The 17130-nt window shown below is 46.3% G+C and overlaps 1 protein-coding gene across 5 annotated transcripts in view; it reads left to right on the top strand.

Annotated features, from left to right (window-relative positions):
• Positions 1 to 17130, top strand: part of DENND5B (DENN domain containing 5B) — a 202145-nt gene that overhangs the window by 140093 nt on the left and 44922 nt on the right. For all 5 annotated transcript variants that reach the window (XM_070049612.1, XM_070049608.1, XM_070049609.1 and 2 more), the window contains 4 exons: positions 6085 to 6178; positions 11586 to 11717; positions 12925 to 13077; positions 13882 to 13960. In XM_070049612.1, coding sequence (XP_069905713.1) covers positions 6085 to 6178; positions 11586 to 11717; positions 12925 to 13077; positions 13882 to 13960 — 458 coding nt within the window. The remainder of the gene's footprint in view (positions 1 to 6084; positions 6179 to 11585; positions 11718 to 12924; positions 13078 to 13881; positions 13961 to 17130) is intronic.

The raw sequence follows: 17130 nt of genomic DNA, 5'->3' as shown, positions 1-17130 counted from the left end.
AGATGGCTTACAAGTGTGATGTTTCCACCTCTGCACCAAGTCGCAGAATACTTGATACCTCCCATTACTTCTCAAGGAGTCCCTCAGGATTCTCTGCGTCAGGGAAAGTGGGACGTGGTCAGCTGTTTTTAATGTGATGCAAACTCAGTACTGAGTTAGACAGTGTGTGCAGGATTTCTTGAGAGTCGTATCTGTGTGGTAATATTTGTGTATTCTAATGTTCATGTTTGTGCTATTAGTGTCATAGTTTTAATAACCCGAAAGGAATGAAACCCTGCTCTTTTCCTGGCAGACCTGCCTAGGGTGTTTGTGCAAATATGTTTCTGAAATGTGGCAGAATTATCGATTCAGTGTCATCCAAATAGGAGAAAGCAAGCACATCAAAAGAAAAAAATGGTGTGTAAGAATTAAGGAAAAGACAGCACTCAAGACGCCACTTTCTTTTCCCTTCAGCGTCTTAATTACCAGTCTCCACCCCTAACAGTTCTGTCAGAAAGACTGGACGTGTTCACCACTGCTTTCTTTAAAGTAATGACTACCCTTCACTCGAGCCCATTTTTTTTCCTATTCCAGATACATGTTTCCTGCCAGTGGAGCCTTCCCTGTGCCAGGAGCAGAGGGCAGTGGAGGTGTTGCTACTGCCAGTAGGAGTGCGGCCGTTGAGCTGGCCCTGCAGCAGCTCCCTGCTGACTGCCTCCACAGCCTTGCCCTTGCTCTTGTTCTGAGCATCTCCCAACGTGTACCTGTATTGTATTGTTTTACCCGTTCTGTAAGTCAAGGTCAGGGGCTGGCGCAGTGGCAGAGCGGGTTAAACCGTAGCCTGCAGCAATGGTATCCCATATGGGCACCAGTTCAAGTTCAGGCTGCTCCAACTGCTGATCCAGCTCACTGCTAATGCACCTGGGAGAGCAGTGGGAGATGGCCTAAGTGCTTGGGCCTCAGCACTCATGTGGGAGACCCAGAAGAAGCTTCTGGCTCCTGGCTTTGACCTGGCCCAGCCCTTGTCATTGCCACCGTTTGGGAGTGACCCAGCACATGGAAGTGACCCAGCACTCTCTATGTCTCACTCTCTTTGTAACTCTGACTTTCAAATAAGTAAATAAATTTTAAAAACAATTAGAAAAAGTAAGTGAAATTAGAAAGATTCAGCAGCTCACGTCGAGATCCAGCAGCCAGAAACTAGGGTGATTTAAACCCCATTGTGCTTGCTCAGGAGCCCAGGCACTGCATGCATGGCTTGACTCTGTCCCTCTAATAAAGAGGTGAGTGTGCCTGTTTTATTTTCAGTGTTGGAAGCCATGCTACCATTAATAGCCCTAAGAAATTTCGAAGAACTGGGACCGGTACCTTGGCGTAGCGGGTAAAGCCCCGGTCTGCAGTGCGGACATACCGTATGGTTGCCAGTTCAAGACCCGGCTGCTGCACATCCAATCCAGCTCTGCTATGCCTGGGAAAGCAGTAGAAGAAGGCCCAAGTCTTTGGGCCCCTGTACCCACATGGGAGACCAGGGGAAGGTCCTGGCTCCTGGCTTCGGATCAGTGTAGCCCTGGCCGTTGCAGCCAGCTGGGGAGTGAGCCAGCGGATGGAAGACCTCTTTTTCTGCCTCTCCTCTCAATGTATAGCTCTGACTTTCAAATAAATAAATAAATCTTTAAAAAATTTTTTTGAAGAATTTAAAATAGTGAGCATATGGGACTTTAGCTGTATGCCTAATCTGTGGGATCCCTCCAGAATCAGAGCCCTCGGATGTCTCACCTCTGGCCTCAGCTGGGCTCTCTGAAGAGAAGTGGACCCGGCGGAGACAGGGCAGTACTTTTTGAAACAAGACAGATGCTTAAACACCATCTTCATTCTTCTTTTAGAATTATTATTAGTGGTAGTAGTATTGCTATTTAATTGTGTTAGAATTTGGAGATATGGTGTTTAATTACAGAAATGTGGAACATGTCCTCAGAGTTTGTATTTTTTTAATTTTACTAAGTTATACAAGTTTCATGTATTTCATATGTACAAATTTAGGAACATAGTGATGCTTCCCACCCCACCCTCCCTCCCAGCCATGCCCCAACCCTTCCTTCTCCTCTCTCTCCCATTCTCGCTCTTGATTTTTACAAAGATCTACTTTCAGTTTATTTAAAGAACGTAAAGTTAACCCTAAACTAAGTAAAAGAGTTCAACAAATAGTATGAAGGAAAAAAAAAAAAAAAACTGTACCTCAGCAGAAGAGACAAGGGCTGTAAATAATCATTGAACCTCAAAATGTCCATTTTACTGCAGTACGTTATGTTTCAGGTACTCTGTTAGTTACCTTGGATCAGGGAAAACATATAGTATTGGTATTTGTCTTTTTGGGACTGGCTTATTTCATTAAGTATAATGGTTTCCAGTTGCATCCATTTTGTTGCAAAAGACAGGATTTCATTAGCGCAGAGTCAGGGTTAGAACCCAGATCTCCTTACTCCTTGCACCCATGAATATTGTCCCATCCACAAAGATTATTTGGTGGTCTAGAAAATCTTCAGTACCAATTTTTAAAAAATATTTGGGCAAGGAGTGCTATTCCGTCAAGTAAAAGAATTGTGGGTTCATGGTACTTAAACCTAACCACTGCGGGTGAAGAGGGAGACCAGCATGTCTGTGAGCTGAAAGGACTTCGTGGAGAAAGAAACGTTGGTGATACAGCAGGGAGGAGCGTGATGGAGCATGTTGAAAAAGGCGGGAGAGTATTGTTCAGGGACACGGGTGGGAGAAATAGTCTTGAGGCATGGTGCATAGACTTTATACTTAGCGATCTGTGTCTGTGTATGCACGGATAGAAGGCAGGAAGAGGAGCAAGGTGGCTCTTCAGTTGAGTGGGACACTTGAGGCGCAGGGGAAGTTTTTAATGGTCTCAGATGATAAAGGCAGATGAGGGAAATCAAGAACTAGTCCACATGGGAATGTGGGAATAGGGAAGTGAGGGTGTGTGTATCTTGAGGGGGAAGGAGAGGTCCCTCCACAGCAGCAGGTGCTAGTATGGTAGTAAGTGGGACAATTTTCGTCGAGACGTGGGCTCAGAACACAGGAGGCAGCACAGGGGTCTTAGGTGGAAGTCCGGCATGTGGTGATGGCTTAGGGTCTCTGAGGCAGAGGAGTGCTGGGTATTGAGTAAAGCCACTGTCTGCAGTGCCTGCATCCCATTTGGGCACCAGTTTGAGTCCCGGCTGCTCCACTTCCCATCTAGCTCTCTGCTACGGCCTGGGAAAGCAGTAGAAGGTGGCGCAAGTCCTTGGGCCCCTGCAACCGCGCGGGAGACCCAGAAGAAGCTCCTGGCTCCTGGCTTCAACTGGGCCCAGTTCCCGCTGTTGCGGTCATTTGGGGCTGTTGTGGTCATTTGGGGAGTGAACCAGCGGATGGAAGACCTCTTTCTCTCTCTCTGCCTCTCCTTCTCTCTGTCTGTAACTCTGACTTTCAAACAAATAAATAAATCTTAAAAAAAAAAAAAAATGTGATGTGCCTGATGTGGCTGAAGTGAAGTGATTTTGCTTAAGGGAAGAAAACTGATTCTAAACTGAATGATGAAAACAGACACAAAGGAGTGATTATGGGTGTTAAGAGATAAATGGTTTAGGTTCTGTACTTTGATCTGGCAGTTGTAGGTGGCTAGCTAGGCTGGCCACAGAAGCACCTTTAAATAAGGGAAATACGATTAAATGTCTTTCAGCCCCTTGTATCACCCGGGGCAAGTCCCTCGGCCTCGGACATATTTATTGTTGAATCATTTAAAAAAAGCAAAAGCAACCGAGGCGAAGTCTTAGAACGGCAGGGCAACATAGCTGCCACCAGATCAGTAGCAGAGAAAACTTAGAGAATTATCACGGGTTTTATTATAAATCACTTTGAAGCAGAATGAGGTCACTGGCTCAGACATGGTCAGTTAGCAGAAATGTGGTGCGAGGTCAGGTCTGAGAGGAACCAGCACAGGCCTGGCTATCTAGAGCTCATGGGCCATGGAAGAGTTCGCATTTTATGAAACTCCTTTTTCCTGTGTGTTTTGGTACTGAGGTTGTATAATTAGTGTTTTTCCAGAACAGCTGATAAATGCAGGCTCTTATCCCATAGAAATAGGGTCACACAATCACAGACCTGAGAGGAACCTCAAGGGCCAGCAAGTTCAACCGTGTGCCTTACACATGAGGAATTTCTCTTACTGGTTGGGATCTGAAGTTTAGAAAACTACTCCTAGGAGCCGACGCTGTGGTGCAGCGAGTTTTGCTGCCGTCTGCAGTGCCGGCATCCCTGTGGGTGCCGGTTTGAGTCCCAGCTGCTCCACTTCTGATCCAGCTCTCTGCTAATGCTCCTGGGGAAGCAGTGGAAGACGGCCCAAGTTGTTGGTTCTCTGCACCCACATGGGAGACACAGAAGAGGCTTCTGCCTTCAGATCGGCCCAGCTTCCACTGTTGTGGCCATTTGGGGAGTGAACCAGCAGATGGAAGACGTGTGTGTGTCTCTGTCTCTGTCTCTCCCTCCCTCTCTCCCTCTCTCCCTCTCTCTCTTGCTTCCTCCCTCCCTGTCTCTCCCTTTCTCTCTCTCTAATTCTGCCTTTCAAATAAATAAATCAATCTTTAAAAAAATATGTTTTTTAAAAAGCTGTTCCTAAAAATAGAAAATTCATAAATTTTATTCTTTTAGATGTTAGAATTAAATGCTGAATTATGTATGTTGTATTAAAAATTCATATATATAATATTTTGAGCAAGTCAAGGCATCCCTACTACATGTCTAATGTAATGCAGAACTAGCTCGGTTAAGATCTGATTTGCTAGTATATTTACAAATATCCAGTATACTGCCTAGTTTAAAATACTGTTTATTTGGGAAAAAAGGAGAGAGAGAGAGGTCATAGAACTCCTTTCTGCTCGTTCATTTCCCAGTTGTTTGCAGTGACCAGGCTGAGTCAGTTGTTCATAAAGTCAGGCCCTGGGAACTCAGTCCAGGTCTTCCGTGTGTGTGGCAGGAACCCAGCTGCTTGCCTCCCGGGGTCTGCAGCAGCAGAAAGCTGGAGTCAGGAGCTGGACCCACAATCTGAATCCTGGAACCCTGATGTGGGACATGGACGTCCTTGCCAACATCTTACCTGCTAGGCCAAGCAACCACCCCTCTTAGCCTTTTGTAATCCCAGTTTTTTAAAAGCATTAATTGTAGTTATGGGTGCATGTATTTGCAGGCATACTAAAAACTGGTGTGTTATATGATTTCAGTAGGTGAATTGTATGTATTTTAATTGGATCTCAGTAAAGTTGTTATATAACAACAGGCATTTGGTGCAGCGGTTAAGACAGAGTGTGAGACACTCAAATCAGAGTGCCTGGGTTTGAGTCCTCATATTGCTTCTGACTCTACCTTCCTGCTTACAGCAGGGACCCAGATACTTGAACAGATGCTGAACATGGGACCTGGATTGAGTTCCAAGGTCCTGGCTTCAGCCTAGCCTTAGCTGTTAGTGGCCTTTAGGGACTGCCCCAGTGGCTATAAGACTGTTGCATGTGTCTGTCTGTCTTTCTGTCTCTGTCTCTCTGCCTTTTAAATAATTAAATAAAAATAAATTTTAAATTAGTCTTTAAAACTTATGCGGCAGGCATTGTGGCACAGTGTGGGATTAGCTGTTACTTGGGACATCCACAACGGGTATCAGAATGTGTGATTTGATTCCTGGCTGCTCTGTGCTTTCAGTTGTACTTCCTTCTAATGGGCTTGGGAAGGCATGGGTGATGGTCCAGGTGTTTGCGTCCCTGCCAAACCTACCTAGGGGACCCACATGAAGTTCTGGGCTCCTTGGCTACCACCCTCCCCACCCACCCACAGCTGTTGCAGGCATTTGGGGAATGAGCCAGTTAAAGATCTTGCTCTTAGTCTCACTCTAGTTCTGCCTTTCAAATAAAATAAATAGAAAATTTTAAAAAAAAGAAAGCTGTTACATATTTTTTAAGAAGTTGATTATAAAGTAGATATTGTCGTCTTTTGTGTTCATTTTTTCTACTTTAAGGTCTGCCTGTCTTTCTTGAATGTTGAAGCCCTCACGCCCTTGGCTTGGTTCTTTTTCAGCCGCTGGGTGAGTCGCAACGCTGCCACGCAGCGCAGGAAGGAGCGTCTTCGCCAGCACTCGGAGCACATCGGGCTGGACAGCGACTTGCGGGAGGTACGTGGGCCACCGGCCCGGCTGCCTCCAGGCAGGAGCCGTGAACTGGGTGGGCTTGCTCAGCCCAGCAGGTGTCACTGTGCAGGTTTTTTGTGTTCTTTTACAAAATGGCTGTTACATGTTTAAATATTAATTCTTTTGTACTAACGTAGCAAAAAGTATCTTTGTTCCATTTTTGTAATTTCAATAAAGCTTTAAAAAAGGCTTTGTGTAAAACATGAGGTAAAGGCTAAGTTTAGGAGAAATTTTCAGGTAGCGTATTTGCTGTAGGCATACAGATTTGCAAGAGTAGACATTTATCAGTTCCAAGCAGAATATAAACTTAGAAAATATAGATGTATTTGCCTGTGCTTTGTCTTTTCTGACATTTTTAAAAGTTTTCAAGCTGTTATAAAATTAAGATCCTTATGCTTTATTTGAAGTCTTTGAGAATAAATAATAATTATGCATTTGAATAATTATAAGTAGGTTTTGATTATTTCTTGTGATCAAAGGAAAATGCAGTCAGAAGACGTCTCTTTTCTAAACTCAAACGTGTAGAAATAAAGCTCTATTATTTCTGATAGTGTGCTCATTCGTCTATGATTTTCAACATTTTCTTACGAGCTGAAGCATGGTCAGTGTCGTGCTTTTCTTTTGCTTCTGTATTTTCTCCCCTTGCCCCATTTGCTGTGACTTTATCATATGCATGCTTGTTTTGTTTGTCTCTCTCCCTGTACTTCTCTTTTTTGCTTTCTGTCGTTGGCACTCCTCCATCCTCTTAGCCTTCCGGGGAACTTGTGGTCTGTCAGAACTCCATGGCATTCTGGGAGTGGGACCAGGGCCCACCTCCTCCTGCACGACTTCCTAAAAAATCCTTCTCTGAGTGCTGCCTGGTATGTTCCCTGCTGGAGCTCGTCTTGAATGCCCCTGAGTGATGCACACGCGTGCGTGCACGCAGCTGTAGAAGGCCTCACCTCACCTCAGGTGTGAACTCTCAGCCCCTCTGTGCCTTCTGCTTCCTCTGGTGTCTTGAGCTGGTGTGTGCTCCCATGAGTCACTGCATGTTGTTGACTAATAAAGCTGAGCACTAGGACCCTTAATCAGGGGGACTCGGGTTGGGTGGGAGTAGGGGGGAGTACCAGATAGAAAAGTGCTTTTCATCCGAAGGGGAAATGTGTTAAAATGCAGACTCCTCTTCACGTAGGCATTTTGCAAAAGTGACTCAGTTCCAATCCAAACAGCTTTTCTTTTTGCAGTGTTACAGTCACAGTGCTGTCACTTTCCTTCCTTTTCTGTATTCTGTGTGGTCAGAAAATGCAGTTATCAGTAGAGAATCTCAGTGCTGAGAAGGGCTATTAATCCTCTTGTCCAGGGCATAGCGGTTTAACTGCAGTCCAGGAGGCTTGCCAGAGTCACGCGCACAGGCCAGTGGAGCTGGTCGCCAGTTTCCAGCCAACACCTGTACTGACTGCTGTCCACCTGAGGGCACAAGTACTTAAGACCCTTGTTTGTGTTTCCCCCATTTTGTCATTAGCTCAGATTACTTAATTCTTCAGTGGTCTCCTCAGAAGTCTAGCCCCAGATAAAGCAGCAGTGTTCACTGGAACGCTCAGAGAGAGCCTGTGTGGGAGAGCAGTTGCGTCAGTGTGTATTGAATAATAGGAGATATTTTCCTTTCTTTTAATGAACTCATCCCTTAGTTCCCTTTTCCACAGACTTTTTGAAGTCTCCTCCTAGTTTGTTTGTTTTTTACGATTTATTTATTTGAAAGGAGAATGAGAGCAAGAGGGAGAGAGAGAGGTCTTCCACATGCTGGTTCACTCCCCATATGGCTCCAACACCCAGGACAAAGCCAGGAGCAGGAATTGCGTCCTGGTCTCCACATGGGTGACAGAGGCCCAAGCACTTGGGCCATTTCCACTGCCTTCCCAGAAGCATTAGCAGGAAGCCGGATCAGCAGTGGGGCAGCCGGAACTCCAGCACTGGATGCCGACGTCCCAAGTGCCAGCTTAACCTGCTATGCCACAGTACCAGCACCAGGTTATATTTTCATAGATAGCTCCTAGTGGTTTTTTGCTTTTGTCTTCAACAGAAATAAAGAGCATAGTAGAAATCTCGGAAGAAGTTGAGGCTCATAAAACATTCTTGTGGGGGTGGGTTTTTTGACATCTTGGGACAGCCACAACCCATGTTAGAGTGCCTTGTTTGAATCCTGGCTCTTCTGCATTTTTTTAAAGATTTATTTATTTGTTTGTTTATTTATTTGAAAGGCAGAATTACAGAGAGGCAGAAAGAGAGGTCTTCCGTCCACTAAGGTTCACTCCCTAAATGGCTGCAGTGGCCGGAGCTGGGCCGATCCGAAGCCAGGAGCAAAGAGCTTCTTCCAAGTCTCTCATGCAGGTACAGGGGCTCAAGCATTTGGGCCATCTTCTGCTTTCCCAGGCCTTAGTAGAGAGCTGGATCGGAAGTGGAGCAGCCGGGACTTGAACTGACACCCATATGGGATACTGGCACTGCAGGCAGCAGCTTTACCTGCTAAGCCACAATGCCAGCCCCTCTTCTGCTTCTAATCCAGCTTCCTGCTGGTAGGTAAATGATACCCACGTGGGAGAACCAGATGGAGTTCCAGGCTCCTGGCTTCAGCCTGGTCTAGCCCTGGCTATTGTGGGCCTTTGGGGAAGTGAATCAGTGGAGGGTATCTCACCCTCCCCCTCTCCCTCCCCCTCCCCCGTTGACTCTGTTTCTCTCTCCCTGCCTTTCGTCTAAAGGATTCTCCTTCCTGCTACCATTTCTTTGATCCCTTGTTTACTTTAAAGGCCTGGCCCTATTTCTGTACTATGCAGAGGCAACTGTGTTCTTTCTCTGCAAGTCCTGGGACTGTTGCTTATTCTGTGGTCCCAGCGGAGATGCTGGGAAGAAGACTTCACACATGGCCCTATGGGGTGTGTTTTTTGGCCAGTAAGTATACCTGCTCCACATACACTGGGGGCTTGGTAAATAGGGTCACTCAAAGGATAGCCCCATCTGGCTCATTTTCATTTTATCAAAAAGCTAATAAACTCTGTAAACAGTGCTGGGTAGGCCTTTTGATCTTAAGAGTTAAGATACCCCCATCCTGGGTCAGAGCACCTCGGGGCTATTCCAGCTCCTGACTCTAGCATGCTGTTAGGCAGACCCTGAGAAGCAGCAGTAATGGCTCACGTAATTGGGTTCCTGCCACCCATGTGGGAGACCTGGATTGAGTTCCTGGATCTCTGTTTTGGCTTCAGCTGAGCCCCAGCTGTTACAGGTAATTGGGGAGTGAACCCCTGAATGGCAATTCTTACTGTTTGTCTCCCTTTCTCTCTCTCTCTCTCTCTGTTGCTCTGCCTTTTGAGCAGATGCAAGTGAATAAACTTCTTAAAAATCTTAATTTTTAATCCAGTTAATGGCTTTTAAAAATTTATTCAGTTCCTGATTCATGACCCAGCTCCTCTACTTCCAGTATAGCTTCTTTCTTATGCCTGCTCTGGGCATTGTTTGATATCTCAAATACTTGGGTGCCTGTCACTCATTTGGGAGACCTGGATGGACATGTTCCAGGTTACTGTTCAGTCTGACGCAGCCTTGGCATTTGAGAGTATTTGAGGAGGGAACCAGCAGATGGGAGATTTTTGTCTGTCTTCCTCTCTGCTTTTCCAGTCCACATTTGTAAAGTTTATTCATGTATTTCTGAAGAAAGAGAAGTACCTAAGGCCCCTTCCCGGCCTCTTGCCTGAACATGTTTCTCACTGTTTTCTTCTGTTTGAATCTCCTTTTGAGAATTGAGTGTTGTGCCAGATCTCTGTGCATTTGTCTACATCCTAAAGATGGAGGAGTTTGAGGCTGGACGGAACAAAGGACCTGTAAATATTTAACTGTCTTCATTCATTTGTTCTGTCTCTGATTTTTAATAGGCAGATTGCATTAGTGTCACCTGAAACAGTCAGAAATGCAGATGTTACAGTTCTCATGTACGATCCCTACCCTGAATTTCAGGTTGATTTTTCATCCATTTTCTTATTTGAAAACTCATCTTCAGAATGTTTCCTTTCGACCTTGTTACATTTAACTTGCCTACTGGTGCTAGTTTGTCTTGCATTTCTCAGTTTTCCCTTCTTTCTTTGAGCCTCTAAAAATAATAGCAGTAGAAAGAAGCGTGGGAAATACATGCCTGCAGAGTTCATTTGATTTTTAAATTGCTACTTAAAATGATTGAGCTGGAAAAGAAACATCATTTGTTAACATTGTCTTCAGTGCAAAGGCTGGGAAGTGGCAGGAACACTGACGGCTAAGTCCCTAACAGGATTTTTAAGTGTTTTTACCAGAATTAGCAGATTACTTTTATTCCAAAGGGGAAACATATGAAATGTCCAAATGCCCTTTAATTTAAAGGATACAAGGGATTTTACACATCTGAATTTCCCGTAAGTACCCATGGGAGGATATGCTGGCTCATCCTGCCAACTGCTAGTTTTACTTTATAATTTAGAGCATTACTCTCCAAATATGGTCCTAAAACACTTGGATGTTTTGGAGATTCTGCCCTTTGATTCCGATGCAAGCATAAGGTATCTGGATAAGCTTTTCCAGGTAGCTTAGAAAGAGGAGAGAACACAAGTCTATGCTAAGTCTGTATAGCGGTATATCAAATGGAAATCTTCCCCAGACCAAAAGTCAACCACAAGGCACCAGAGGTACCTCTGACCTTGAGTGCTGCAGTCTCACTTTTCTTGACCTTGGAATAAAGCAAGGGAAGGCTTTCACAAACACTTGAGAGAGGAGAGGCCTCCCACACACATCCTGCTTCTCAGGCCATCTGATGCTTTCCTGAGGTTGCTGGGCGTGTTGCGTGTTCATTCACCTAGTCAGCTGAGATGTGCACACATCAGTTGATGAACCTGAGGCCGTGGAGTTCGTTGCAGCAGGAGTCCAGAGGTCTTGGTTTTCTATTTGTACTTGACTAAAGCATAAGACAGGTTGGAGAGCTGCCCCCCAGGCCCGGGGCCCCCGGGGTGGAGGAGTGGAGGAAGCAGCCATCTGAGAGCCACTCATCGCCTGCACAGCCTTCCCGTGGACTTAGAATACGGGCACCAGCCATGATCTTGACTAATCACACTGTGGGTGTTCCCAGTAAAAAGACTAAACTAATGAAACTGCATCTCATTTTGAATGAATTTTAGCTTCATGGAGTTTCTGTCACCCTGCTTTTCATGGGAGTTACAGGATGGAGGGGGCAGATCTGAGTGCCCTCAGCCTTTAGACGCACTAAAACCTCCATTGCTGTTGCACATGTACCCTTAGGGCTTTATGGCATTGTGTTGGTTCCTGCACTTGTTTGTGTAACGTTAAATAGCTCAGAGGAATTTCTGATTTTCATGCATTAAAAATGCTCTTTAATTTTTAGAAATATATGCAAGAGGCACGAAGTTTAGGAAAAAACATGAGGCAGCCCAAGCTGTCAGACCTCTCTCCGGCAGTGATCGCACAGACTAACTGGAAGTTCGTAGAAGGCTTGTTAAAAGAGTGTCGGATGAAGGTACGTCTTGTTCGCTAATGCCGAACAGTGTGTATTTGTGTCTGCGCCGCGTGTGAAGCTGAGATGACCTGAGGGGACTCCACTTGAGCTGGGAGCTTTCCTGGAAGGAAACTTTGACTGTGGCTCAGACCCCATGTGGTTTTTGCTGAGGTCTTGGGCCTGCAGAGACTCTCAGTGACCCAGAAGCCTCTGCGTTTCACACATTACTGTTCTCCTCACTGACGAGAACAGATGTGGAGCCTCAGGGGTTGCATCAGGAATGTCATCCGCTCTGGTTAAGACAGCACATTTTGTATGTTTGTACACACCTGTGAACACTTTAGCTGTGCCCATTCCTGCATCCAAATACCCATAGGATAAAACCTTAGTTGTGTTTGTATACATTGCATAGCAGCCTCCTCTCAGGTGTCTGTTGTCAGAAGTAGTAACACAGAATGACAAGACCCAGAACATCCTTCTGGCTGATAATTTCGTTTGTTTGACGGCTGTTTCTTGACTGTCATCCCTGCCTGTTCAGTGAATGCACTGTTTTCAGCCTCAACATACGGTGGTGAATCAGACAGACATGGTCACTGCCCAGAAGGACCAGATTCTCCCGCGCTGTGTGCTCTGTGAGAGCTGCAAGATGGTTGCCAGTTGATTACACCTGAAACTGACTTCTCTCTCCCTTTCCATTTTCTGGTGTATACTCCTGAGCCGTGACAAGCCAAAAGACGCAAGGAGGCGTGAAAAAGCGCCCTGGTTCACCCAGACGTTAGAGTTCTCCAGAAACTTAGAGCTGCCTGAGTGCAGTTAACAGCAAATGCAGCCGCCTGAGCGTGCTGGGGCGCGGCACAAAACATCCTGCCGCACTGGGTGCCGCGCTGGGACAGTACCGCGTCTGGGATGCCGTGATCGCCCAGCTTCCCAGAGGTGCACAGTGCGGCACTGCTGGACGTAGAGCATGTTTTCACCATGAGGATGCTGTATGAATGCTCTCTCATTCTCTCTCTATCGACCTGCATCTCTCCGGCACAGTAGGGACACCAGGTGGTACCACTTTCATTAGTTGACCACAGAGATTAAGACGTTTTCCTGATGGTGAATATACAAACCAGCCTTGAGGTGCACGAGGAAGAAAAGCCAATCTGCTGGTGCAGTCACAGGCTGCTGTTTGGATTTCTGGCTTCGCTGTTGGGGTAACCCGTGGCTGCATTTGATGTTTCAGACAAAACGCATGTTGGTGGAGAAAATGGGCCACGAAGCTGTGGAGCTGGGCCACGGAGAAGCAAACCTCACCGGCTTGGAGGAGAACACCCTGATCGCCAGCCTCTGTGACCTGCTGGAGAGAATATGGAGCCACGGCCTGCAGGTCAAGCAGGTCAGGCTCTTGAAGTGGGACCAGGGCAAGAAGAGGCCCGGGGGAGGGGGAAAGTGCTGGTTCCTTTGTCAGAGATCACCACACAGGTGCCACAGTGTTCAGCCCCGTCCCTGCAAAGGAGATGTAACCCGTGATGACAAGGGGGTCTGGGAAACCTTCCCTGGAGCTGGAAGGGGTAGCACAGCTTGCTCACCGCGGAGGCCGACTCCCTGTCAGTTCTTGAGACGTCACCTTCTGTCACTGTGCAGGGAAGACCTAGCCAGACTGAACAGTGCCTGACCGTTTTACACTGTCTAGTAATTCAGGGTGGGAAAATCCCAGCAGTCTCTCTGCTTTCACATCTGACTTTTCTGATGTGTGCAAATTTCTTTCTTCCTCTCCTATTTTCGTTCTCTGCTCTCTGATTTTCTGCCATCGTTGCCACTCCATATAGCCAGACATATATATGATGCACACAGATGCTTTCTGCACTGCTGGAGCCTCTTAGCTCCCTGGTTGCTAGTGTGGCCAGGTAGACAGCTCTCATCCCAGTCAGTCAGTACCAGCTGAGCTGATGTCAGAAACCCCTGTGCCTGCCCTCCTGCCGTTTCCTGAGTGGAAGACCCTTCCCTTTGCCAGGCTTTGCCAGTCTTCTCAGTAGGCAAAGGATGACCCTGCACACACAGGCAGTGAGACAAGCAGAATCTGGCACAGCTGAGGATGAATGAGATTGGGTGACCAAACTTCTGACTGGCTGTCATCATCAGAAATGTTTGTTGTTGACTTATTTCTAAAATGATATTTTTGTGTACCCTCTACTTTCAGGGGAAGTCAGCTTTGTGGTCGCATTTAATTCAGTTTCAGGATAGAGAAGAGAAACAGGAGCACCTTGCAGAATCACCAGGTGAGGGGTACTTGGTTTGACTTTTGCTTCAGATCCATCAGCACTGGGCCATGAGAAGAGTCATTGTCCTATGCCCTTTATCTGTCTCTTTCACTCTCATAAGCTAAATCATTATTGTTAATAATCTTGACACTAGCAGGAGAAATGTGAGCACTGTTTACTAGCTGTGAGACCTGGGAAAATCATTTGACCTCTTTGATTTTCTGTGTCTTCAACTACAGGATAGGAGAAGGATATTAGCTATGCCAAGGCTGTTCCAATTCTCATATAATGTCCTCACCCTGTATTTCAGCTTCTTTTGTCTGAAACCATGTCATTTCCTACATTTGATTATTTGTAAACGAACCTTTAGATTGTTTTCCACAGAACTCGTTACATTTAACCTCACACTTTCTCTCAACTGCAAGGCAGGGCATGTAAACATGTCAACAATCCGAGTGAACTGTAGAGGACCATACACATAACTTGACTCATGCTGGTATTAGAGTGTAGTGGGTACTGATTTTGTTTTATGATTTATTTTATTTATTTGAAAGGCAGAGTTACAGAGAGAGAGTGAGAGGCAGAGAGGTTTTCCATCCACTTGATCACTTCCCAAATGGCTGCAATGGCCAGAGCTGAGCCAGGCCAAAGCCAGGAGCCAAGAAGCTTCTTCCTGGCCAGCGCCGTGGCTCACTAGGCTAATCCTCCACCTGCGGCGCCGGCCCACCGGGTTCTAGTCCCTGTTGGGGGGCCAATTCTGTCCCAGTTGCCCCTCTTCCAGTCCAGCTCTCTGCTGTGTCCCGGGAGTGCAGTGGAGGATGGCCCAGGTCCTTGGGCCCTGCACCCCATGGGAGACCAGAAGCACCTGGCTCCTGGCTTCGGATTGGTGCAACGTGCTGGCCATAGCGGCCACTCGGGGAGTGAACCAATGGAAAAAGGAAGACCTTTCTCTCTGTCTCTCTCTCTCTCTCTAACTCTACCTGTCCAAAAAACAAAAGCTTCTTCCAGGTCTCCAGTGTGAGTGCAGGGACCTAAGTACTTGAGCCATCCTGTGCTGCTTTCCCAGGCCCATTAGCAGAGAGCTGGATTGGAAGTAGAGCGGCCTGGATACAAACTGGCACCCATTTGGGATGTCAGTGCTGCAGTCTGGGGCTTTAACCCACTGTGCCACATGGCCAGCCCCTGATTTTCTTCTTAAAGAAAAGTTTTATAACCATCACTAATAATCTTTGATATAAAAAATATGCATACATGTCTCAACAATTTTAGGTGCCAATTCTTTTTTTTTTTAAGGGAAAGAGTTTATTGGGGGAAACCTGACAGACCAGAGGGAAGAGGCAAAGAAGGAAAAGAGAGCAGGAGAGCATAAGAGAGAGACAGAGAGAGCCACGTGTTCAGGAACAGGTCCTCTTAAAACTTTGCTGGGGGCAGGCAGGGAAGTAGGAGCAGCGAATTCCATTAGGGTGGGGGTAGAGCTGACACCGGTGCTTGAGCCATGGGGTCACCTGGCTTCCAGCCATGGTGGTGGGGGCTAGAGCCTAGGATGGTGTCCAGAGGTGTGGATTGTGCCGTAGGTAAAACTGTGCCCTTTGACTGACATTCCCAAGGTGTCAATTCTTTTTCAACTTAGAGGAGATATTACATACTGGCTATGTCATAGTTGTTTAGCTAACTATGTTATACAGGCTTTCCTAAGATAATATTCTCCCCCCCCCCCAAAGAGTTACTTACTTACTTGAGAGGCAGAGTGTCAGAGAGGGAGACAGAGAGAGAGAAAGAGACCTTCCATCTGGAGGTCCACTCCCCAGATGGCTACAATGGCTGAAGCTGGGCCAGGCTCAGCCAGGATCCAGGAACTCCGTCTGACTCTCCCACATGGGTGGCAGGGCAAGGACTCGGGCCATCTTCACCTGCCCTCCTGAGTACACTAGGCAGGTGGCCGGATCAGAAGCAGAGCAGCAGGGACAGCGTGCGATGCCAGCATCACAGGCACGCACGAGCACCCACTGTGCTGCGACGCCAGCCCCACGCATTTGCATTCACTGATCCTAATTAAGGTTAGCAAAGCCATAGTTTTTAATTAATAAGGCCACATAGCTTTTGAAATCAGTTTATTGTTTAGAGGGGTAGATTTTATAAATATTGCTCCAACATTTATGGTGATTCAGCCAAGGAAATTGGTAGTTAAAAATACGAAACGGTGAGGCCAGCGCCATGGCTCACTTGGTTAATCCTCCACTTGCGGCGCTGGCACCTCATATGGGTCCCGGATTCTGTCCCAGTTGCTCCTCTTCCAGTCCAGCTCTCTGCTGGGGCCCGGGAGTGCAGTGGAGGATGGGCCAAGTGCTTGGGCCCTGCACCCCATGGGAGACCTGGAGGAAGCACCTGGCTCCTGGCTTTGGATCAGCGCAGCATGCTGGCTGTAGTGGCCATTTGTGGGGTGAACCGACAGAAGGAAGACCTTTCTTGCTGTCTCTCTTTTTCACTGTCTATAACTCTACCTGTCAAAAAAGAAAAAAAAAAAGAAACTGTGAAATGTATACCAAGACCTCAGTCTACAAATGAAATATTTTGTTCTTGAAAAACAATAGAATATTCCAACTATGTAAAAATGAGCAACTTTAAATCTGGGTTTTTGTTTTGTTTTTCTCAAAGAAACCGATTGAGTGCAAATTTCGTAAGTACAGCTTTAGGAATATAGTGATTCTTCCCATCACACCTGCCCTCCCACACCATCTCCTCCTCCCTCTCCCATTCCCAGTCCCATTCTCCATGAAGGAAAAAAAACTCTTCTTCAACAGTCAAGACAAGGGCTGTTCAAGTTAGTGCTTCTCAAAGTGTCAGTTTCACTTCTACAGCTTTCCTTTTAGGTGCTCTATTAGTTATCACAGATCAGGGAGAACATATGGTATTTGTCCCTTTGTGAGTGGGTTGTCTCACTAAATATGATGTTTTGCGCATTCATCTATTTTGTTACAAAATGCAGGATTTCCCTTTTTTACCACTCTGTACTATTCCATAGAGTACATGTACCATAATTTCTTTATCCAGTCTTCAGTTGATGGGCATTTATGTTGATTCTAGGTCTTAGCTGTTGTAAACTGAGCAACAATAAGCATGGGGGTACAGATAACTTTTATTTGCTGATTTTGTTTCCCTTCGGTAAATTCCCAGGAGTGGGATGGCTG

Source organism: Oryctolagus cuniculus, chromosome 9 (assembly GCF_964237555.1).
Source record: "Oryctolagus cuniculus chromosome 9, mOryCun1.1, whole genome shotgun sequence".
Lineage (NCBI taxonomy): Eukaryota > Metazoa > Chordata > Mammalia > Lagomorpha > Leporidae > Oryctolagus > Oryctolagus cuniculus.
This window is presented reverse-complemented; position numbering and strand designations above follow the sequence as displayed.